General features: G+C 39.1%; 1 protein-coding gene across 3 annotated transcripts in view; it reads right to left on the minus strand.

The window, feature by feature from the left end:
- Positions 1 to 25,795, minus strand: part of Fgf13 (fibroblast growth factor 13) — a 515,462-nt gene that overhangs the window by 77,360 nt on the left and 412,307 nt on the right. For 2 of the 3 annotated variants that reach the window (XM_026784862.1, XM_026784863.1), the window contains 2 exons: positions 13,050 to 13,160; positions 6,565 to 6,668 (listed from right to left, as the gene is read on the minus strand). In XM_026784862.1, the coding sequence (XP_026640663.1) occupies positions 6,565 to 6,668; positions 13,050 to 13,160 (215 nt within the window). Of the gene's footprint in view, positions 1 to 6,564; positions 6,669 to 13,049; positions 13,161 to 15,032; positions 15,673 to 25,795 lie in introns of those variants that run through there. The other variant, XM_005358508.2, reaches the window with a different exon arrangement.

Consider the following 25,795-nt stretch of genomic DNA (forward strand, 5'->3'; position numbering starts at 1 on the left):
CCCGGCTTGGAATTGTTCTTAATTAGAAGCAAATCTAGGTTATCAAAAAAGGAAAAATAATGTTTCTATGTTATAGCTACCAGAGGACTGTTATGACCTGACTTCTCTGTATTTCTGATAGTGATTCCCCTGAATGAAAACACATCATAGGATGCTGAGAATAATATATTAGTCTATTTTCATGTGATGTGAGAAAAAAAGTGATAAATTTAAAGTATGTATAAACTATCTATTAGAGAAAGAAAAAAAAAAGAAAACCTGTACCCTTAATTTAGAACAACTGAGTGGAGCTCCTGAGTCAGTAACAAAGGCTGCCTTATGGTTAAGGTATGAAACTAGATAATTTGGAAAAAATTGTTTCCTTCATATGGTTTGCTTTGGCAGTTCCAAAACCACAAATCATGTTGGTTATATTATTCTCACAAATTATTGGTGATGTATGCATTGGAAAGCCTTTCTTCTTTCAAAATCTCTATTACCTACACATTTTTGCTAGAACTGACACTGTGTATCCCAGAAATAGTCAACTGCTTTTGACAAAATATAAGAAATTAGATAAACATGGTGCCATGAGTTCTAGAATATTCTAAAAGAAAAAAGAAATACTTTTTGTTTATCTGTGCACTGTTATCATCTGTGCCTAGTATATATTACTATTCTATTAAACAAATACTAAAACATTACCAATTTTTCCATATTTAAAACTCTTGAGAGTTTATAGCTAATATATATTTCAAGAACACTTAAAAATTTATTACAAAAGCTTCATGTTATAAAATATTTATGCTATGAAGTTTTGAGAACTCTCAAACCCTTATATGGAACTCCTTATTATTAGTTTAAAAAAAACTCAAAGGTAAGAAATTTTTTATTCACAGTGAACGGTAATTTCTTGTTGTTCTAGAAAGATAGATATAGCATGGTTAAAAGTAAACATGTTATGAAATAATGGTTAATTACGATCATCTGTGCCACAGATGGTTTGTCACTGCCACTGGAGCCTACACCAAGTCTGTCCCCTGTAGCAACAAGAAATAAAAATGGGGAACAGAGTACAGTACAAGTACCCTAAGATTAACCATGAGACATAAATTGTTGTCTGTGACAATAACAACCTGTAGGTGATTTTATTTGATGAATAAAGGTAAGAAAGAAAATTGAACTGAAATGGAATTAGCAAGCAGAAATCAAAAGAAGAAAACAGATTATATTAAAAAGGTCTCCCAAGAATCAGCAGTTTTCATTGTCTCAGAACATTCCTTCATAAATGTAAAGACAACCTGTAGAAGGAATAGAAAACCTGCACCCTGGTATATCCATCATAAAATCTGCCCATTTTCTTTTATTTACATTTGGATAATGGTTTTTCCATCAACTGAAATACCAAAGGTCAAATTATTGTTTTCAGTCATGACCTGTCAAGGCCCTCCTCTGAGCCTTATTGCACACATTCGTTAAAATGCACTATATGCAGACACATCATTTCTATCTATTCAGTGACTATGAACGGTACTTATTACTATGGCAAGCATAGAGGAAATATGTAGCATGCAAAGGGAAAGGAGTTTTCCAAATATTATTTGGAAGTGGCTAGCAAAGAAAAAAGAAATTTTAGCATATCTAATGGCATGGCCAACACTAGAGAGGGAGAGTTTTAAGCAGGGTCAAAAACATCAACAGCTTGAAAAAAAACAAGGTAAAGGAAGAACTGTGATCTTGCTAAAGCCTTCCAGCAGAGTTGAAGCTACAGGACAGCGGATAGAAGAGGGATAGGAAAGTTCAGTTCTCTGAATACCCTGAAGACACCAGTGACTATCTGGGGTGGGGGAGGTGAGGTAGAACTTAATGATGCCTTTCAGGTGGGCCTCTTGGCTTGTTTGTTTGGTATGGTTTCTTTCCATTTCCTTTTCCTTTTTTTGGTGAACGTTAACTAAATAACAGGAGCTAGTAGACAGGGAGTAAAGATATATGAAGGGAAGTCCCAAAATAAAATGGCAGGTGACTGAAATGTAAGATAAAGGGTAGGAGAGAGGAAGAAACCCTCTACAAAGAGGCAAGGATAACGGGATGACAGGGGCAGATGTTAGTGCAGCGTGTTTGCATGTGATGGAGTAAAATGGATATTCTGCCAGATTACTTTTCCCATTAACACACAATGAAAGGTCATCAGTGAAAATCCCAAACACAGGGATGGAGGAGGCAAAGAGCAACTATTTGTGGAAAACTGTAGCCATAAGCCAAATGCACCCCACTATCTGTTTTAGTGAATAAACTGTTACTAGAATATAGTGATTCATTCATTTATTTTACTGCCTGTGATTGCTTTTGTGCTATAAGAGCAAAGCTGAATGGGTATGGCAGACACTTTATGGCCAACTTATAGAGCCTAAATTGATTACCAAGTAAGTTGACTATGAAGTCATTAGGATAGAATTCTATCCTATTAGGGTCCAGAGATAACATTTTAAATGAGATGAAAATAAAATAGGGCTCCAGAGGGGATGGTGATAAATTTGTTGAAGGAACCTAAAGTCATAATGGGTACAGACTAATGGAAAGAATCGGAACATTTATCTGGAGAGGACTCAGTTTTCAGTGCTAGAACAAGGCAGTTTGAATATTTTACACCTACATTTTGCTCTGGTATATCTGAAATATTTCAATAAGAATGTAATTACTTTCCATAGTTTTCAATTGCTTATTTGAGGTTATTTTCCCTTAATAGGAAATACATATTTGTAGGGTTTTGAATAAGAAAAGCAGTCATTGGCTTATATATTTGAATATTGTTCCCAGTTGGTGGATCTGTTTGGGAAGAATTAAGAGGTATGGCCTTGTGAGAGGAGGTGTGTCACTGGGGACAGCTTTGAGGTTTCAAAAGATTCACTTTATCCCCAGTGTGGCTCTCTGCACCTTACTTGTGGATTGAAATATGAGTTCTCAGCGGCTGCTCCAACTGCAATGTCTTCTCTCTACCATCATGGACTGACTCTAACTGTTGGGAACCCTATGCCCAATTCAATGCTTTCTTTCATAAGTTGCCTTGTTCATGGTGTTTTATCACGGCACTGGAAAAGTAATTAAGAGAAATTAGTGCTGAAATGGTGCTATGGTTTGACAGAACTGACCATACTGATTCTTGAAGGAATGTGGCAGAGTTTGGGATTTTGGATAAGAAAAGGGATTGAATGCAGTAAGCAGAAATGAATGGGTCATCTTAGTAGGACACTGGGAGATAGTAATCCTGACAGTTACACAGACAATGGACACCCGACTCAAAAGTTTTCAGAGGAGAACAATATTTGCAACTAGGTTAGAAATCATTTTAGGATGTTTTGGCGAAGGCTATTGTTGATTTCTTCCCTTGTCCTAAGAATTTTCTTAGGCTAAATTTAAAATAAACCAATTTCTTCGGTAGAAGAGATTTCAAGTCAGCCCGATATTGACCTGTCACGGGGTTATCAGTAACCACTATTATGCAGCTCTACAACGATAAAAAAAAAACCCAAGTGGGGCAAAAAGAAATAAAAAAATGCCATATGAAAAGAGAAAAAAATTAATATTGGAGTCAAGGCTTGTGCTGAAAGAGCTAAGGAGATTGAGGAGAAGCTTGATCCACAAAAGAAATAAAGGAAGATTGCCCTTAGGGCAAGACCTTACCCATCTAGGTTTCCAACTTGTGAGGAAAATGCCTAAGTAACTTTCTGCTTCTCAAAAGAAAAACCAAGGAAAGCCACAGCAAATGTGTTCAATGGGGCCAGGCTGCATTCCAAACAGACAGCCAAACTTAGCAGCACCTTCCATTTGATTCTGGTTCAAGAATCACAAGAAAAATGGTTGTGAAATCTTTCATGGTTAAAGAGAGCCATTGAGGCCAGGCAATGTATGACAGGGCAGCTCCTGAATGAAGGCCCTGAGAAGCAATTGTGTAGAGTGAAATCTGGTTGTCTTGGAAACCCCAAGATGCTGGACATGCTAGAGATAAGGGATATCTGCCAAGGCGAGCTGTGCATGGGCAGTTGAATCATCCTAAGAGCAAGATTTATCTTGAGGGCAGCAAAGTTGGAAGGCTAGAGTCGTATGATCCTTCAACAACGGATGTGAAGCGGTGGGAGTCTCGGTTTTTACCTGCTAGGTTTTGGTTCAATATTCCCTCCCTATGCCTGATTTGTTCCTTTTATAATATATATTCGATGACATTGCATGTTAGAAATATACATTTTTTAATCTTACAGTGGTTTACAAGTAAGATTAAAGCCTTGAGTCTCAGAAGAAACTTTGGGCTTTGAAAAGTGTTTAGACCGAAAGACTACAGGGAATTTTGATATTGGAATAAGTCCATTTCACATTATGATATGGGCATGAGCTCATGGGGGCCAGGGAATGAAATGTGGAGTTTGGAATGCAAATGACCTCTGGAGGCTCATGTTTGGATACTTGGTCTCCCAGTAGTAGAATTGTTTGAGAAAGATTAGGAGGTGTAGCCTTGTTGAAGGATATGTGTCACTAGGGTAAGCTTTGAGGTTTCAGAAGACTCATGCCATTCCCAATGTGTCTCAGTTTCCTGCTTGGGGAATGAGTTGTAAGCTCTCAGATGCTACTCTGTGCACGTGTCACCTTGCCTTGACTCCACCATCATAGACTCTAAACCTCTGGAACCAAAAGCCTAAATAACCTCTTCCCTTTCTAAGTTGCCTTGGTCATGGTATCTTACCACAGCAATAGCAACCCTATCTAAAACAATATAGAATTTTCTACATTTATCTTCTTAAGTATATTCATTATTTTATTTCCTTTCCATGTCTGTATATTAGTTCAAGGAGTCATTTTTCAGATTAAACGCTTACTTTTGCATTTGACCCTGCTGATCTAAAAGAAGTTACCTGAAATGAAATTGTGCTATAGTACTAACAAACCTAAAAGTATTCCATTGCTTTTCCTATAATACTAGCACTGTATTGATAGATAATAGATTTCATAAAGCTTGCAATGAATTCAAAGTTTTAGTTTATCAAACAAGGTAAATCTCTATGTCATGAGCAACAAGACAAAATGCTGACAGGTACTCAGAGTTTGAGGTGCCTAGCGGTGAGTGAGCCTTTGTGGGCTTGTTTGTCTCTCACATCTCTTTCCCTCTTGGTCACTTAAAACCAAGGTGAATGCAGGATTTTTACAGTGTATGTAAAGTCTTTAGATATCTGACTTTGAATGAAATTCAGCTAACAAGACAGACCAAGAGCGAAAACAGATTAATTTTTTAATTTGCAGTTTGAAGAATGGGTTTTGATAGTCAGTAATCACCTCATTCTTAAGGCTAGTAGGCAGTTTGATAAGCAATGTTTTCCATTTTTGAAAGCCTAAAGATTGTCTACATTGATTGAATGATGAACGGTTGGAGGATTAAACTAAGACAATCAAAGTTGATAGCAAACGCCTTTTAACACAAAGCAATTTTACCAGTCCAATTTCTTCATTTTAAATATCCTGTACCTTTCCTAAAATGCAGGAATTCAAAATAAATAATAAAAATAGCAAGGATCTTTTATAACTGGTAGGTAGGTCTATTTATAGAAATAAAATCCTAACTCTAGTACTGTGGCATTTTAAAGTTATATATAAATTTAAAACATTTGCTTAACCAAGTACACTTGGTCCCAAATTACTCAGTAATCTGTAGCCTATATTATTTATCAATAATACACAAACAAACTTATAGATATGACTGTCCTCATTCTTCTTAGACACCAGCAAAATTTGTGTGTAGGAAGAGGTTAAGTTGTACTTGACAAAAATGGCATTAGTAGTATAATATAATATGATATAACATGTTCATTTTTATATTATAATTCATATAACAATGTAATATGAATGAATAGAGATGACCTTTATATTTCTACATACAAAATTATGATAAAGAGATGAATCATAATGATCCTGATTGGGAAATATTTTACAACCGTAATAAAATAGTACACTGTGCACCAGAAATATGACTGATAATCAAAAAATTTTGTAAGTGTTTTAAAGGATGGAAATGTTTATTTCCTGGGTTTGGTCATTATAACACTGTATGCAATTATTAAATTATCACACTGTAACCATAAATTTCTGACAAAAAATTAAAAATGGAAACAGATGACAATTGTACTAACTGAACAAATTGGCAATGACAACTGTGGAGCACTTTTCAAACCAGTTTTTGTGTCCTGGACTTGATCTAAGAGAGAGATCTCATTAATTTTTCAGGAATAAATGGGGCAGATATGGTTATGTAGTTAAGTAACAACTTTGCTTCCCACAGCTGCAAAGCCCAATTCCCTATTTAATGGTACATAATATTCCAATAGCACTATATAGAAAACTTTTAGGAATATTATTAATTTTATATTGACCATGCTGGTTTTCAATTAGGAAGAGCTATCATTTTCACCAGAAAATAATTTGCCCTTACAACTGATATATTCCAATCAAAACCAAAATTTATGACAAAAGAATATACATCACACATTTTTTTTCCTGTCAGATGAAAACAAGGTGCATGAACACATGCACACAAAGACTCACCGAGGTGTACAGGTATCCCTCGCTGTTCATTGCCAAGTACAGCTTGGTTTGAACTCCTTGAATAGCCACCACCCGAAGACCCACAGGGATAAGGTTGAACAGAGCTGAAATTTCAAAGAATATAAAAATGTTACAATTCCAATTTGATAGCTCTCCAATGTAATCAACAGGAACACCTGGATTCCTCAAATCAGTGGAGACTCAGTGAGTCTAGAAATACACAAATTAGCCTTGTTCTACTTTCTCGTGTATCTGACTACTGATTATATTTGCTTAACTGGGTCTATAACAACATATTCTCAAATACTTCAGGAAGAAGAGAAGACTTTGGTTCAAACATCCTGATTTTTAGAGTACTGGAGGCGGGGAATATTTACATGGGAGGGGACGGCAAAGTATTAGGAATCACTCTGCCCACTAAAATATCATCCTTCTCAATCTATGTTCTTAGCCTGCTCTTCTAGACAGCTTTTGAACTTTTCATAAGCACTGTTAGATGGGACTGTTAGCTGAGGACAAATTCCTGTACTCTCCCCAGACATACTACACCAACATTTTCATCTAAATTATCTGTATTATTTCCAATGCAAAAACCTCTAAAATAAATCTGGGCCTTGCAAAAAAAAAAACCCGGTTATTTTGTATTCTTATATTCCATAAAGAAGTGGCATTTCACAGGATGATAGAGTTGAGCAGGCTCTTGGCATTTAGTCTCAAAGACAATAGCTATAGTAATAAAATAAGGCATGGAAGAAAAGTGCTATTTGTTATTCTAATGTTTTCTGCAAAATCGTTGCAAGTGGGCTAATGAGGTCTTCATCTTTCCATCTGAAGGTCTTACTGCATCAAACTTACACCCAAGGGCTCCTCACAAGCACACACCACTCACTGGAGACAACCAGTGGGTGTTCTCCCACTGCCAGCTGTCTCCGCCCTCCCACACCACGAACAAAAATAAAACAGTACATTTTTAAAACGTAGTGTTTGCCACACACATCTTTTGAAAATAGCCTGTGCACCTTGCTCCTGAGAGCCACAAACCAATGTTGATGATTTTTGCCCTGTTTCATAAGTTTGTTGGGGATGATAAACTGGCCTGTTACTTCCATGAACAAGAATTTGAAGGTGTCACTCCCATATATAAGATTTTTTTTCTAGAATCACTTATCTTTGAGCACTCTGTTGCACTAGATAGGGTAATATGGGTAAAAATATTAATAAGGAACAAAATATTCCTTGTGAAGCCTACAATGCATCTTTCCCTTAAAATTTGGGTGCTATAAAAGAGGAGCTAGGACATATTGTACAGTTCAAAATACAAGTGTTTCTACCACATGCCACTGATGGCACTTCATTCAATACTCACCATATAAAAAGCTGCGCCCTTCTGTTATGTGAAGGAAAGAAAACTAATTGCACAGTTTGAAAGTCAGGATCATGTGCTATAATTGACAATGTAATGTACAGAAAATGAGCCTCATGTCTTTGAGCATATCATATATAAGTCATGTTTCTTTTTGTTGAGGATACCCTGCTAAGAGCAGGTACTCACAGCACATTTATAGACTGATACCAAACTGCATCATGAAAACATGATCATGTGTTTGGGGAATATAATAATAGTTGACAATCATGTTATATAAAACTTCATACTTAAAAAATCTCAAACCTATGATAAACTAAACAAAAAGCTCCATATGAGTTTGTTTAAAGTCAATATAAAAACGTGCCTGAAACCTAATTGGGTGATACTAACATATAAGAGAGAAAAATGTAAATAAAACTGAAAATGATTTCTAGAATCTTTATTTATAAACCAACATTCTGAACCTTATTAGTTTTATGACTATAGCTTTTCATGTCAGGGATGAGCATGGAGGGAGGTAGAGAATGAAGAGATTGATAATGGCTTGAGTTTTGTGTTGCTTTTCATTGTTCTTAGCTTTGTGTTTTAGTGTGAGATGAAATGTTTAAATTTCAAACAGTAGACAATTAAAGGAGAAAGAGCAGCAAAGAACATCAATCTATATTACCTAGTCCTGAATAATGGCATTGCATTTGTAGGAGGCCATTCATTATGTAATCTAAGTATTTATTAAGTTAGAAACAGAGACAGATAATGTATGCCAAAACTGAAGAGAGTAGAAAAATGTGAAGTAGTTGGTCATATATATCACATACCAGTCCAATATTTTCTTTAGATATTCAAGATAAAGTACACACTGAGTTGCCTTTGAATTTTTCCAAAAAGGCAGTCTTCCCAGATTAAAATGCAAAAAGCTAAACCAGAAGTATGCTTGGATAGAATCACTGTGCTCTTGCTCTATTTCCTGTTTCTAAGACAGAATCTTGTTTCCTCTAGCAGTTCTGATGCTTGCTATGCAATGCAGACTGATCAGGACCTGTGAGCAATTCTCCTGCCTCAGCCTCCTTAGTATTAGGATTGCAGGCATGGACTACCACTCATAGCTTTGCACTGTCTTCTCTAAACTTGGAGTAATTCTTTATGGACTTAAGATATGGCAAGAAGAATTTAAACTCAGGCTTATTTTAGTCAGAGGCTATCCTTCAGAACGTAAACAATGATAAATGAAACCTAGGGTAACACCAATTTTAGGAGCAATGGATTTTGTCATGAATAATCTCAATAGTAACCCACAACTTCCTCTACAATACACCTTTGAGTCATGTGCACTGCATTTGTTATGGCTTGCTACTTTTTGCCAGAAAACTATACTCACAATTAATTGAGCTAGACAATAGCAACAAAAGAAAAAGAATATTTTGATCAAGTTGAAAAAATTCTCAATATTATAAGTAACTGATTTCATTTGTGTTTCTAAAACATATTCAATTAAATACCTAAAATCTTTTATTCTCTTTTAGCCAGATTTTAAGAGATCTGTTTGTTTGTTTGTTTTTCTTTGTTTGGTTTGGCTTTTTGAGCCAGGGTTTCTCAGTGGAGCCCTGACTGTCCAGGACTTCACTTTGTAGACCAGGCTGGCCTCAAACTCACAGAGATCTGCCTGCCTCTGCCTACCAAGTGCTGGAATTACTGTGTGCACTACCGTTCCTGCCCATTTTATTTACCTACTTACTTACTTTCTTACTTACATATATGCTAGACCTATAGGACATAGGCAGATGCTCCAACGTTGCAGAGGGTCTTTGGGTAACTGTCCAGGTAGCCAGCTGTTTCTGTCATTTCTCACATGTTTTTGAATTCTCTTGCTTGCACTTCCTGTTTACTCAGCTAATGTTATTTCCCTCTCAGGTCTCTGAGGGAGTTGAAGACTAGATAGTTATAGTCTCCCTTATTTATGAGACTCAGAAAGGAAAAGCACTAAAGAAATGTAAAGTATATAAAGCTGAGATATCAAAAGATAGTTTTGGAAGGTAATGAAAGTTATGATAGAAACTAAATTTGGTACAAGACTTTGGATTCGCCAAGATTGGATAGATGTGGAGTAAATTCTCTGAATTTGCCAAATGCAAATGGACTAGACATTGTCAACATATTTATTGCCTGTATATAGTATATAGTCATTGTACTTATTGTACGTAGTTTTCCTTATGTTAGTTATAGCCTTCTTTTTTATTTTAGACAAAAAGGGGAAATGTAGTGGCATTATTTATTTATATTATTTATTTATTCATTCATTCACTCATTCATTCATTTTGTGCATTTAAAAAATTCTAATTAATAACATGCTGCTTCTTATTTGTTTGCTAGTGTTCCTATATAAAAACAAAAACTAAGACCTTAAAGGGGTCACTTTTTCAAGGCTATGCTCTCTCCTTGGCATTCACAGCTGAGCTCTACACTGACCTCTATACTGAAGCCCTGCTTCACAGTGCTCAAGGTAAGGTCAATTTCTCTAAGAGACTAATAATTAACAAAGGTATTATTTTAATGTACTTGGAGAACCATGATATACTGAAGTGGCAAAACTATTGTAGGTTTGAAGAAAAGGGGGGAGCTATCTTTTAAAAATCCATTCCTTATACCCAAGGCTGATAATAAAACTGCCTTCATGAAATGTCTATCATCTTTGCTTTTCAAGGAAAAATACATAATTTATAATGTCTTATTGCCCATGATGAGATTTCATTGGATTGACATTTACCATTATAATAAATTTACGTAAGATAACCTTAAATGCATAGTATCAAACTCGGTTTTTGAAATAGACATGCATAAAGCATAAAATTCTTTGCTTTATCATATGATCTTGTTTACCATATCAAAGCTAAAATAACATAAAATCAATTAAATTGAACTAAATGAAAAACTATGATAAAAAGAAAAATATAAACATAATACTGGGAATACATGCTAAGGAAATACTGTTACAATGAGTCACAAGTAGAAAAAAACTTGTATCGTAGTTCCATTCATTTAAATAATTACTTTAACTTAATATCAAAAAATTGCTTGGTTTTGGGTGAGTATCAATCTTAATGGCCACACTTGTAATTTGATAGACCAGTATAATCCACAGGCATCTGTGTTTTATGATGGCTTATATGGCATAATAGCAACAGGGAAGTGAAGTTAGTTCCCTAGACTTCTGGTTGCTCTTCAACCCAGAGTAGACAAGCTTGCTTTTACTTTTGGGATACTTTCCATTTGCAGGGTGCATATTAGGGTAATACTTACCTTTGATTGACTTAAGGCTATATGTTTTAATCAGAGTAGACATGGATTCTTGTTATCTGGCTATGTTCTTTAAAGATCTCCAAATGTCATTAGTATTTAGAAATGGCATGTCATACAGAGTTGTAAGGCAACCAAAGAAACAATGTAATTGTAGGAATGGAGGAGAATAACCTAATATACAATATAAAGATCCATAATAAGAAATGGATCTCTTTGTGGATGTGTTCGCGTGTGCATGCGTGCGTGCACTGTTTATTTCCTAAAATGAATACGTACAGCATGATCTTTATGAGTTTGACATATCACTAAGACACAGCACACTGAATCATCTATTTAAAACAAAACAAAATGAAACTGTTCCTTTTGAGTAACTGCATAAACACTGGAAACAAATATTTCTCCTCGATTTGAACCTGGATATTTAAAGCATGTGAGAGCAAACCTGACTCGTAGCTCATCACAAACTTCCCTTTAACAATGTTTATTTTCTTGAGACACTATAGAATAGAGTAGAATGCAAACCTTAATTCCTTTCCCAAACATCGATCTGTATACATAATTTGGTGGAAATTGTATTTCAGATCACTATGTATTAATGTGTGTTACTTGATGGCAGGAAAGTGCTCTGCTTCATTTGGGTAGTTGTTTTAAATAGAATAGTATGCATGAAGGAGTAACTAGGATTTGTTATAAAACTTTAATGTCATCACTGTAACAGAGCATTTGGCACAATACTGAAGAGCCTTTCAGTATACAGGGCCTCCATCCTAGGAGCCAAGAGATGTTTCTTCAAGGATAATTGAAGGTAAGTTTCTATTGAGGTAAAATTTCAACCCCCAGTCCAGGAAGCATTCTTTAAAGGTGTGAAATTCTTTAATCCTCAATACTGGGACACTTTTCCATGGCTTTACTGTCTTCAGTAATGCAGTTCCAAAAGAAAGAACTACAGAGACCTTAGCAGCCAGACCTATTTTTCTCAGCTGTTTTCTCAGCCAACAATGGGAATATTTCTAGGAATTAACAAATCTGAGAGAAACGAATCCAAATTTTAGAAAACAAAGAATGAATTATGAGAACCAGGAACTTTAGGTCTCAGAAACAAATGAGTAAGTCTGCAGACATCGGTAAATTGCAAGAAGACTGCAATTAATATTGAAGGGGGCATTCTTTATGTCTTTGTTTTAATTACTCTAAATAAATATTTTAGGCAAAGGTTAGGTAACAAATCCCTTCAGATCACTGGGTTTCGGTAATTAGAAACAAAACTCCCATTTGATGCCTTTCCTTCTCGATTCAGCATTACAGTCTCCAGGTTAGTCTAAGAGAAATCCGCTTGCAGATCCGTGTAAGTAACTCAGTGTTAAAGTATCAATTAGCCTTAGAGTTATTGGTATATGTGACAAGGGTAGGGCAGGAGCAAAAGCTTGTAACAAGAAAATACCATGGTGTGAAACCACTTCTGCCTCTTGGGATGAGACTCATTTTTAAGAGTGGAGATAGCATGCTATTTCAGGATTGTTGTGTGGGTGAGAAATTTTTCTGGGGGAAAAAGTAATAAAATCCAAAGGACAACCATAAATCTATTGAGATTACCATGGAGATGACATTTGGATCAACCTTCAGATGGTGTCAACATTATTTGCTCTACTTTTTATTTTAGACGTGTCTGTGTTCAGCTTCCTGTAGGGGAGCCTGTGTAAACAGGGTTATGTCACATGACCAGATTTTGCATTCACCTAAGGATTTAGCAAGGTTTGTTTGAATGAAAAACTAAATAAAAAGAACCTAGTGTCAACAACATGCTATTTATCGAGCAGTCACTTACTGTAAGTGCTGTCCTCGTCTTTGGTGCCATCGATGGTGCCATCTGCCTGCAGCTGCAAGTGGTAGCCTTGTCGGCTGTATAGTTTGGTAACGATACCCTTAAGCTGAGGTTCTGCAAAGAGAACAATGGTTTAGGTCAATTCATGAGACTCAGGTTCAAAATTCTAAGTTCGTCTACAAGTTTTAGTGGGAAAAAAATCAAACTATATTTTCAAAGAGTCCTCCGGAAGAAAAAAAAAAGAAGCAAACAAATAAAAAGTTTCAGAATAAACCTTATAGTATCTGAAGAAACATTTGGTTTCTAGTTCAAAACACTGGCGATGCACTAGAGCTTTGGACAAAGCCCATTATTTGCGATAGCTGGTCCTTCGGCTTAGTCCTACTCCACCTCATTAGACACTCTGAATGGGTTGGTAAAAGGCACAGTCTATCATCTTAATGATGTGTTACTTTCCATAAGGAAGAAAATACATAGAAAAATAATTTAGAGTAACCTACCAACCAGGTGCCAAAACCTACCAGCAAAGATTTCCTTAAAAAAATCAGCACAATTTGTATAAATAATCCCCACCACTCTAAGAAGGTTATGTATCTAACCTAGAATCTCATCAAAGGACCTGTATCTATAAAACTGAGGCTTCCCATACAAGACAATGAGAAGGGGGCAGAAGAAACAGCCATTGCCATCCCTATCAGATCGGTTTTTGCTTATGGAAAATGGACGTGAAGAGAACAGTTTCTGTTGATAAGGAGAAAGGAAAATTAAATTGTACTTATTTTCAAATTTGATATCAAAAACATGATTACCCGAAACATAGGTTCTTGATTAAAATGATCTTCAATTATGAATCACTGTAGATTAATCAAGCACTTAATTTATTTGTAACAGCCATGATATCCACAATTTGCTTTTATTGAATACAGACACCTGCGCTGAAATAATATTTATTGGAGTCACATAAGCACACATTTTCACTGCTTAGGTCTTTTTAAAACAAGCCTAGTTGACAGCTAATGCATTACAAACTTCGTGCAAACTGAAGACGTATGCCTGCTTTTCCCTTCCAGGGTGTGTAGAGCACGCAGAGAAATAACTGATCTATGAGTAGGTCTGCATTGCTGTAATACTTGTCAAGTAAAAGATAAGAAAATGGTGCGGACAATTCCTTTGGTTAAGAATGAGAAATAAGCTGCGTGCTCCCCCTGAAGGTCTACCTTGACGCAACCTGACAGACACCTAAGGCTCTGAATTTCTCCTGCCTTGAGAATGTCTTGCCACTCTTTGCACTGAAATCATTAAAAAGGACCCACAACCTACAGATGATTTAAGTCCCTTCTTTCCTCTTGCATTTAATGTCAAGTAATCAGTTTTAGTAGTGTGACCAGATTACTAAGATCTTTGAAGCAAGGTCCTAGAAATATTTCTCCCTTCGTCCCATCCCCCAGCAAACGTTTCAAAGCTGCCCCACAAGTCAAGTTTGTCCCGAAAAGAAATGAAATGCCTAAACAGTGGAAAACTCATGTCCCTTGGGGGTGGTATGTAGAGGGGAAGGGTAGGCAGAGGTGAAAGCCAGACAGGGAGGGATTCCCTGCGTTTTCCAGGAGGGGTGGGCAATGGTGTCAGTCCTGCCTCTCTCTTGTAATTTCCATACCACAGGACAGCTTGTCTGAGTTACGCCTTCCCTGAGCCCACAGGCATGCACACTCATACACGCATGTGACATGTCTGAAGCTGAGGGCGCCCCTCCAGGGCAAGCTATGCTCCTGGGCTCTGTGCCTGTCCCAGGGCAGTTGCAATGCAGCAAGCCTGTTAACTGTTACGGAGGCAAAAAAGCAATCTCCTCCTCACGCACGCACACCAGCTAGGGGGCCTCTCTGCACAAGCTGGGCTCCCAACTCACCTACGCTGCCATGCTACCCCCAACCCCCTCCACAGTCGTAAAGTAAGAGAGGGGAAAAGAGAAAGGCGAAAGCCCCTTCCGACCTGGTCTCCTTCTGCGCCTCTTCTTGGAGCCAAAGAGTTTGACCCGGGAAAAGACATTTAACTTGTTTTTGTCGCAGCTGGTCTTGCCTTTGCTGGGGCTGCTGACACACTTGCAGGCATTGGATTTCTCGCGCTCACGGGCTTGTCTCTTTTGCCGGATGAGCGAGCTGGCGATAGCCGCCGCCATGGCCACGACGCCCACCACCACCACTTCTTTGGGGGCCCCTCTCTGCCTTTGCCTCCTCTTGCTCCTCCGCTGCTGCGCTGCCGCCGGCTCGCGCCTTCGCCTCCTGGGTCTCCTTAGCCTGCACTTGCTTGACCCGGGCTTCTAGGCACTCGGGCTTTAGTCGAGGAGGGGGCTCAGCATGCCGTCCGAGCTCCTCTGACGGTGGTCCGGCTCCCGTGCGGGCTCTGGCTGCCTGGGTCCGAACCGACGCCACAGCCCCGGGCCGGGATCGCAGGCGAGACTGGCAGGAGGAGGCAGAGAGCTGCGCTTGTGACTGCGTGCGCTCGGCCACTGAGCCCTGAGGACACTGTGCAAGTCCAAGCGTTCGGGTCGGAGTTTCGCGGCACCCCCCGCCCTGTGCCGCGTGGAGGGGGCCGGAGGAGGGAGGCGGGCGGAGGGAGAGCGCGGGCGGGAGAGAGGCCGCGGGCGCAGGCGGCCGGCGAGAGGAGGGAGGAGGCAGTGCACGGGGGAGCGCGCCCTTGCCCTGGCCCCTCCGGCGCTTCCACTAGTCCTTGCAACTTCTCGGCCCAAGGATTGGCAAAAGTTGGCCCGTGCCAGCTTTCCCGCAGGGATCAAACAGGTAATGGCCTGGCATCGTCGCTGTGGCTGCTGCTCTGGGCGCGGCACAGTCGCAGCACAGGAATTCAGTCGCTGCAGGCACCCTCCAGAAGAGCGCGACAGCCTGGTGGCGGCCCCCTCCCTGCCTCGGCGGCCCCTCCCTCCTGGAACCCAGCTACTGGCTCCCGCCCGCCCGCCGCCCCCAAACGCCCCACCCTCCACCACCCCAGGTGCAGAGTCCCAGTTCCCACTAACACCTGTAGGGGATCTAAACACTGCCCCATTGCCCAAACCCCTCTTTTCCCTAAAAGAATCTCAGGGAGAAAGGGTGATGGAGGAAGTACTGAAATATGAGATAGTTGCCTTGCAGGAGCTGAGCTTTACTGGGTTTTGGGGTTGGGAGAAGAGGGACAGGAGTGTAACTTGAGTGCAGATCTCAGAGTTAGCCTGAGCCTCGGGAAGTTGGCCAAACTTCTGCACCTGGCTCAGGTATAGCCCGCATCCAACCAGAGACCTGCGGAGGTATTTTGCGTGGCGACACTTGTAGCCCTTCGGGAGAGGCCAGGGCTCCCAGAGAGGTTCAGCCCCCACCACTGTGGCAGCAGCAGGCACTGCAGAGCTGCTCCCGCGCACCACGCTGCCACCCAGTGGTTTTTGCTGACTTTTCATTCCATGCCAATGTGTGCTCTTCAAAACCCGGTTTTCCTCCTTGCCCCCTCATCTGGCCATTTGCGAGACACGCAGCGAGCCTGGACGTGTACCATATAGGCAGTACAGGAAAAAGAAAGCTTCTTTTTATCTTCTGTGTCCTGATTTCTTCTCTTAACTGTGCCTCAAAACCAAGAAGGTTCATCTATCCCCCACCCCCAAATCTGGAATTAATTTTGCTTTTTGCTGGCTGTATTTGTATTCACAAGTTCTTTCCTTAATCCTTGGAAATGCAGGAACAAAACTAATAGTCTATCCACCTCTATACCTTCAGACATTGTTATCTTATTATTTTATTTGATCTCTGAGAATAAATAGAAAGCTCCTAATAGAAGGGCTGCTTCGTACTTTTGATAATAGACCTTCCTATATCTTTTCAGAATTTACTTCACCGCAAAACCCATGCTCAGCTTGTACCCAAGGCTCCAAGAAAGGAAAGGACACATGAGACTAATTCAGAGGTGGGAAGAAACCCTCTTTTGCACCATTGTGCCTGAAATGCCTCCACAATTGGTACTTCTCTTGTTCACTATAATCCCATTTCCTGGCTCAAACCTCATGAATAGTCTACAGTAAGTAAAACTTCATTGAAAATAATTGATGAGTGCCTGGTTGGTATTGATTCCAAGAGGAAAGAAAGGGGTCTCAGCTCAAAAAGAGGTACTGGCTTAATTTCAGGAACTATGAAGGGGAATAATTTCACCAAATCTAGATCAGAAGAAACCTTGACAAGGCTGAGATAGTTGGGATTTGGGATGGACTCTCTCTAGTACTGTATCCAAGGACCCCTGTTTTGCAACTTATATCTCTTTGGGGATCCTTTTTCCAGTGTATAAAAAGGCTAAACAAGGACAAAGTTCTTATTTAGGAAAGTGATAGAATTAGGAAATGTTAAAATGGAAAGAATTGAAGGATATTACAGGGAAATTAGAAAAGCTTTCCTACACTCCTTTCCCCCCCCTCATTTCTCCAGGAAAACTATTACCATTTGCTCAAATATCCACAAAATATCTTCAGAGTGCCTGTAGATTTATTGGCTGGTCTATGCTGGATATTGGCAGTAAACAGACCCCATGGTAGACTTCAGCATATATAACCAGGAGGCACAATTATTGTTATAAAGGAGTGAGCACAAACATGCAAACATCATCTGCTTCCTTTCTAGTCCCTATCTACCATCAACTTCATTTTTTTGATTGATAGTTGAACTCTAGGACATGCGTACTCGGGTCCACTAGGCCAAAGCTGACAAGTTGAGCCCATAGGTATCTGCAAACGCTTTTTCTGCCCCAATAATTTTCTTCTCAACTATTTCTATAAATTTTATTTAATTATTGATTGATTGATTGATTGGTTGGTTGGTTGGTTGGTTGGTTGGTTGGTTGGTTTTCTGACACAGGGTTTCTAGGTGTAGCCACAACTGTTTTGGAACTCACTCTGTAGACCAGGCAAGTTGTGAGTGCAGAGATACACCTGCCTCTGCCTCCCGAGTGCTGGGATAAAAGTGTGTACCACCACCACCCAGCTTATAAACTTTATTTTTAACCATTGCATAAAATATAAAAATTAAAACCATTACTGGAGTATCACAATGTTTTAATACATATATGCACTGTGGAATGTTTAAATCAAGTCAAGATACGCAAGATTGTTTCTTCTAGCTTTCTGAAATATATAGTACATTATTGTGTATAGTCCTCCTACTGTGCAGTGGCACAACAGAAATCTTTTCTCCCACCTAACTGCTACTTAATACATTGAACAACTCCCCCCCCCTTAATCTTGCTAATTCCCACACAAGAGGAGTATGAATGAATAAGACATATTTCTTGTCGGCTCCCAAAAGTTACTTCTACTTCTTTATATCCTCTACCTCATTCTTTCATTTCCACAGGAAAATATCTGATGTGTTGGTGATAAGACTGGAATAGGGTGTCTCTAATTTTCTGTATTCTGTCTTCCTCCTGACCATATGCATTCCCCTCTCTCTTCCACTAAGATGTCTGTGACTGGATGGTCGGTTCAATTTGAAACATAAAGAAAAATATAAATAGCCTTGGAGATGGATAGTTGGCTTAGTGGGTAATAGTATTTGCTGTTATTGCATAGGACTCAAGTTTGGTTCCAGGTACTCATGCCAAACTGCTCATAGAGGTCTAACCCAGTCTTATCGTCTCTATGGGAACCATCACCAACATGTGGTAGACATACAGACAAGCACGCATACACACACACATACACACGCACCTTGTGCACGTGCACATGTGCATATACACATAAAAAATGGGTCCACCTAACTCATATTATCCAATTAACTATAAATAAAGCAGGCTTTCTTTATGCTCTCTTAACATGCATTTCTATTTCCCAGGTGCTTAATAACTCAAAGAAGAGCATTAATATCAGCTTCAAATTCTCAAAGAGGAATTTTACAAAAGTCCTATCCATCTCAGAAGGGCAAAATGAAAGACAGAATTGCAGCCCGTCCTAGAAAAGTCCATTTGTCTTTTCTTTGCTCTCCACTGCCATCGTAGATGGCATTTGAGTGGGAGGCAGAACAAGAACTCTCTTTTGACACCTGCCTTCTGAACCACCCTTTCTCCCAACTTGCTTTATCCGCAGCAGTTCTCCTCTGGGATTCTTGGATTCCCTCCAGATTCAAAGTTTGAACTCTTCTAGGCTATGTGGGTCTACTTTCCTTTGTTCCCCAACCAGCCTCCTATTCCCTGTTGCAGCCACCAAGCTCACTCCTTGACCATGTTCAGACAAATGTGTTCTTAGCACTTTTCTCTGTTTCCAATCCCACAGAATTCTTTTCTGCACCCTGCTAGTCAGGAGACTAACTGGCCATGTGCCTTTGGTGGCTGGGCTGTTCTTCTCATGGTGAGGAGTATACTCAGCATCAGTCACTTTCAAGTTGTATTCTTCAGCTCCCTCAAAGTACATGACCATAAAATGAGTTCCCTTGACAATGTTTTAAACATAGCACTTCTACTTTCATCTATTCTGTGCACTGCGGCTCATTGTGTGATTTCTTTTAAAAATAAACATAAAAATTCAGCTACTAAAAACAGAATGTTGGAAAATGCCTGGGTGAGCTGCTCCTTAAAAGGCTTTTTAGGTCTGTGAGTCTGTGTATACCGCTGCTCCTCCAACTGCCTTATCTTTTGGTACTTGCCTCTTTTCTCTTCCCTTCTTTACCTTACCAAAATATAAAGTATCATTGGAATTCCAAAGAAAATGGTTTAAGTTTCATATGAATTTGCAATTTTATACTCTAATACATTGAATAGACAAAGTCTTGCCCTTAAGGCACCATATCTATTATCCTACTGCAAGCACCCCAGCTTCTTATTAAGGAATTTAGTATACTGTCCCCTTTGGTTCTGCTCATAGCTTTAAACACTTGTGTGTTCAAAACTGCATATTTTTCAATCTTTTGCTCAAAGTTTTCATCTCTCTTTCTTTTAAGCTAATGGTACATGGAGTTTTGAGGGTGAAGCCTAAGTTGAAACAGAGAGTCTAGGATGTTAGTTATGCCATGAACATTGAAGGTCTTCACAGAAATTTTGTAGACATCAAGTGTACTGTTCCAAGAAAGAAGTCATGTGTACTACAAATACCAGAGCCGTAGGGTGATATTCTCAAGCCTGTTGTGGTACACATGATACTACCACATGTTACCGATGCTGTACATGAAGCTATAAGAATTTCTGTTTGCCTGACTGGGTTTTGGTACAATCTTCCATTGATATTTCTCCATTATTCTCTTTTAGGATGGAAATGTTTATTCTATGCTGTTGTGTATTGGCTGTGTTCAATGTGCCTTTCGACTGTATGAGTGATTTCAGTAAAATATTGCCCTGGGGCTTTTGAACAATATTGAAAAAAAAAAAGAAAAAAGAAAATGGTTTAAGCCCTTTGGTTCCCCTCTCTGTAAGTTTACTTTAAAAGCAGGTTTTTGGTACTGTTTTTCAAAATTTATGGGAGTTATCAGAGCGTAGAACACTGATGGTTCTCTGCCAGTGTTTTTTTGGCAGGCCTCGGATGAGCTGTAAGAAGCTGAGGGGACCTGCTCTCCAGAGGCTTCTCCAGGAAACAGACAGAAACCCAAACAGATGTGACTGTGATGAACAAAAATGAGAGAGTTGAGACAGCCTAATCAGGAACAGTCTCAGAACCTTTTGAGCAGTAAGGAATTGGCTGTCTTTCTTCAACTCTGAAAATGAGAGATTTCAAACAGCCTTCCTTTGTAAAGATAAACACGATGACAGCCACTTGCCAGTTCCCTCTCGTTCTCGCCCTCTTTTCCTCTCTCCCTCCCTTGACAGTTCATCCAAACCACTGCTTAGTCAGCTACAGGTCAAGAACTGCTAATGAGCTCTACAGGAGGGAAGAGGGTCAGATTTAAGTGTATTAGGGTCAAGCAAAACTGGGATCTCCTCATTCATCAAATAAGGTATGGGTGGTAGTTAGAAGACACAACGGCAAGAAACACATTGTATGTTCTCTCTAATTTTGTCAAAAAGCCTTCCCCCAAACCAACTGGATGGAAATACAGATAAGAAGTGGAGAAGAGCCTTTAGCATAGGTTCTTGCCACTTAACACTAAGCAGGAAAAAAAACCACAATTTAAGAAGATATTATCAATGTCATGCTGGAAATCTAGGTACAAAAAAGTGACAATTATATTCTATAACATGACTTGACACATTTACTAGCTACCAAAGAGTCTCTCCTAGTCATATCACTTGGACGACATCTACTTCAGGCACTAAAGAATCCAGAACGAATTTTTAAAGAAATCAATTGGCTGCCTTTATTTGCATGCAGAATGAAAAGTCATAGGACCCTCTGCCTGCACCACACTGGGAAGTTGGCTTGGTTTTCATTATATCCTTTCTCTGAGAGCATTCTCTTAATACTTAAGCCATAGAATTTATTCAGGCTACCTCTGATTTATACTTAAAATCAATTGAGAAAACACTTATTAATTCTGATCCTTAAAAAAGAAAAATCCTATAACCCTCATAAAATTTCATTGTTCAGTCACAATTTATGAACACTAAGACCATAAAAACCCTGATGGTATTAATCATATCTATGAATCCAGCACCTTTCCATGTAATTAGCCATGCAAGCTGAAAAGCTGAGAGCTCAAGGCCTCTAGTTACCTGCTTGGCCATTTAATCAAGAGAATATGAAGATAAATAGCAGATTGCTGAGATGCAGATTCCTCCTTGATCATCCAAAAAGACCATAGGGAATGAGCTTTAGGTGTCAGTATGTATAGATTTACATTTTCTAGGAGGCCAGTATACTTTTCAGCAGTCAGATAGTGTAATTGATGACTGATTTTCCTTCTATGGAGGCTTGTATGACATAATGAACTCTTCTTCCATTGAGGTGGGCCTAAACCATTCATAACACTACATTCATTCCTGGCTCAAGGAGCTAGGTTATCCAAATAAAAAGTTATAGAAAAATAGTGGGAAGATTTGACGAAAAAGAAGACCATTTAATTTATCTTCATCTATGCTATTTCTGTAACTAAGGTTACTGGTAGAAGAAGACCTAAACCCATTACTTGAGGAAGGCAGGGTAGAAATTGTAAATTGTCAAATGTAAATTAATATTTAGCATATGGGAGAGGGCTCAAAAATCAGTGTAAAGAACACTGGTTTGATTTCCCACATTCTAAAGGCACCGTGACCGGTTTCTATAAAGAATTTTCTTTTCGCAAGGGAAGGAGCAGAGGAAATGGAAAGATTCTTCAGTGCTTCCTCACTGCTTTATAACACCAGATCAATATTCTAGAAGAACCTGCTGAATTCATTAGAACTTAAGGAAAAGATGAAAGATACAGTGATAGCCCAATGAGAGCTGTGTAGATGCCCTAAGTGGGAATGGCACTTTCTGCTTTAAATTATTTTACTCAAGGTCTCAGATATGCTAGAACTTGGTAGATTCAGTGGATATAAATGAACAAAGCAGGTGCACTTTGAAAAAAAAACTATATAGTCGATATTATCATGATTGCCATTTTGCTGGTGAAGAAAGTGAAGTCTAGCGAGACTAAGTGTTGTATCAGTGGTTCCCTGGCAAGTACCCAAGTGGCAGTGCCAGTATTTAAACTAGGGATTCTCAGCCAATAAGATATATGTGTACAAGGCTTTCCTCCTTGGCACTGGGTCTGGAATTTGGGTTGCTGAAGTAGTGCCTGGCTCTGTCTTGGCTTGGTTAAGTGAAGAAGAATATATCATATTCTCAATTGAATTGTGTTTCTTCCTTTGTTTGATAAGAGGGAATTTTAAAATAAATAGAAATAAAAATAACACAGGAAGGCTATAACCATAGTTCATAATACTTTTACAATAATTTCTTTGAGTGGTACTTGAAGAAAACATCACTTTTTCATGAAAATTTGGTTATTATAAATCACTGCTTAATGCCATTCTGGGGATTAGCAGTCCAGGAAATAATTAGACATTAGGATGGATCTGTCCCTGGTAATCCAGGGCTTTTGAACACTATAAGACCCAAAGGAAATTTCTCAGTCTTTATCTCCATCACCACTTAGCAGAGACAAGAAGTTAAAGCACTCCCAATTCTCTCAGTTCTTTTCATACAGGGAAAACTGGCTTTCCACAATGTAAGCTTTTCTGTGCCATCTGCTTTCAGCTATAGGAAGCTTGGGTTCAGCCAAAAGAGAGAAAAATATTACACGCAGACTATTTACTTCCATGGTTGGAAGCCCATGACTATCCTTTTGCAATCAGGGGTTTCTCCAGTATCCATTTTCACTAATTTGCTCTCACTTTTTCCGTCTGACAAACAGCAAAAAGCACAATCAACTGATTGAATTTAGTTAGTTAGTTAGTTAGTTAGTTAGTTAGTTAGTTAGTTAGTTATCTTGCAACCACTAAAGACCTCAAACAAGTTTTAAACCAGCTTTCATAACAGAGGATGGATGCTCACGATGAATTCCATTTTTAGAGAAGAGATCAAGGGCAAGATATCGCTTTAAAAAATTTGATCAGGGAACCCTGATTGCTCTTTGGGCTGCCGAGGGAAGGGGACTTGGTTGGGGGAGGGGGGAGGGAAATGGGAGGCGGTGGCGGGGAAGAGACAGAAATCTTTAATAAAGAAAGAAAGAAAGAAAGAAAGAAGGAAAGAAAGAAAGAAAGAAAGAAAGAAAGAAAGAAAATTGATCTGAACCCTTTGTTCACTCTTTCATTTATTTATCCATTCAATATTTACTTATAATTCTTTGCCAAGTATCTAAGGAATGTTAAGATACTAATATCTATAACCCATTGAGTATTAACTTTACCATAGTTACTAGTCTAAGTATATTATTTGCTCATATAATGTGTACAATAACATTAAGGGTTTAAACCCATTCTCCAAATGAAGAAATTGAAGCAAAGACAGTAACTACTTTGGTCAGCTCGGAAGTGACAAAGCCAGGATTTGAATTCATGCATTTTGACGTCAGGTCCATCATGCTCTTTGCCTGGTCCATGACTGTTCCTGGCATCAAGTGAAGGCCAAATAGAAGTTCAAAAGTAATTAAAATGCAAACATAAGAAGCACGAGCTTCATAGATACTAATAGTTACAAGCAAAGCTATACTTAATGTCTAGTGTGTTGGGGGAAGAAACTCCTCCCAAAAATGCACAATGAACACTGGGTAAGAGGGCGGGAAATGTGTTCAGCTTCAGAAAACACAGCTCAGGACAAATGATGTTTAGAGAATGAGAAAACTACCTAGGTAAGTAATTTTAATTCTGTTCCCAAACTGTCTGGATTCTGTTTTCCAGGTCATACATATTCCTCTCTGCTGAAGCAACGTAAGAAACTTTGGGTTTTTATGTTCTTATAATTGAAACACATGACAGTAAGCTGAGATTATTGTGTAACCTTCTCCAGTAGTGTACTTCTCTGAAATGTTGATTACGATTATGGCCAGGAAGCAGCCTAAGGATTGTGGGAAATTGATTTGTTATGTGGACATTCTAGTGTCCATTTGTGAAGTTTCTTTATCTTTCTTGTAAACCCATTGTTTTTTCCACAGAGCTCAGTTCAGTTCATATTCTCAACAGTTATCCTTTCTGAGGACTGGAGGGGGTTGGGTGGGAGGAAGGTGGGAGGCAGAAGGAGGAGGGGAAGGAGGGGGAACTGTGATAGGTGTGTAAAATAAGAAAACCTTTTAAATAATAATAGAGAATATCAGCAAATAAAAAATATATGCTTGTTATCAATTTGTTACTGTCATCAACACACGGTTTAGTATCAATAATCTCTTTAGAAAGATGCTAATCAAAAATAAAATTACACTGTCTTGTATACCATGGTAACTAAGCCTTTCTTAAGAAACAGTTGACCATGGTGACCGATATTTGCACAGGAGCATCATCAAATATTTAAGATAGGGAACCTGAAATGATCCTATCCTATAGCCTTACTGATGAATATTTTGCATATCACCATAGAACCTTCATCTGGCGATGGACCCACACTGGAACACTGGACTGAGCTCCCAAAGTCCCAATGAGGAACAGAAGGAGGGAGAAGATGAGCAAGGAAGTCAGGACCAAGAGGGGTGCAACCACCCACGGAGACAGTGGGGCTGATCTATTGGGAGCTCACCAATGCCAGCTGGATTGTGACTCGAAAAGCAGGGGATAAACCCGGACTCTCTGAATATGGCGGACAATGAGGGCTGCTGAGAAGCCAAGGACAATGGCACTGGGTTTTGATCCTACTTAATGTGCTGGCTTTGTGGGAGCCTAGCGAGTTTGGATGTTCACCTTCCTAAATATAGACGGAGGGGGGGAGGACCTAGGACTTACCACAGGGCAGGGAACCCTGACTGCTCTTCAGACTCGAGAGGGAGGGAGAGAGGAGGGGGGGCAGGTTAGGAGGGGGGGAGGTTGGGAGGGGGGAGAGTGGGAGGAGTGGGAGGCTGGGAGGAGGCGGAAATTTTTTTTTCTCTTTCTTAATAAAAAAAAAACTGAACAAAAAAAAATTTAACCTAATGATTAAATTGAAATTGTCTAAGTCAATCAATCCTGGCGATGTCTCTATGAAGATTCACTACTCTTATTGCAGAAAGACAACTTGGATTTGATTGGTATTTAAGCATTGAGGAGCTTGATAAATGGCTCATTAGTTAGGAGGATTGACTGTTTTGCCAGAGGACCTGGGTTTGATTCTTAGCAGCCATATGGCAGCTCATTGTAGCTCTAGTCCCTTGAGACTGAACATC

This window comes from Microtus ochrogaster, chromosome X, assembly GCF_000317375.1.
Source record: "Microtus ochrogaster isolate Prairie Vole_2 chromosome X, MicOch1.0, whole genome shotgun sequence".
Classification (NCBI taxonomy): Eukaryota; Metazoa; Chordata; class Mammalia; order Rodentia; family Cricetidae; genus Microtus; species Microtus ochrogaster.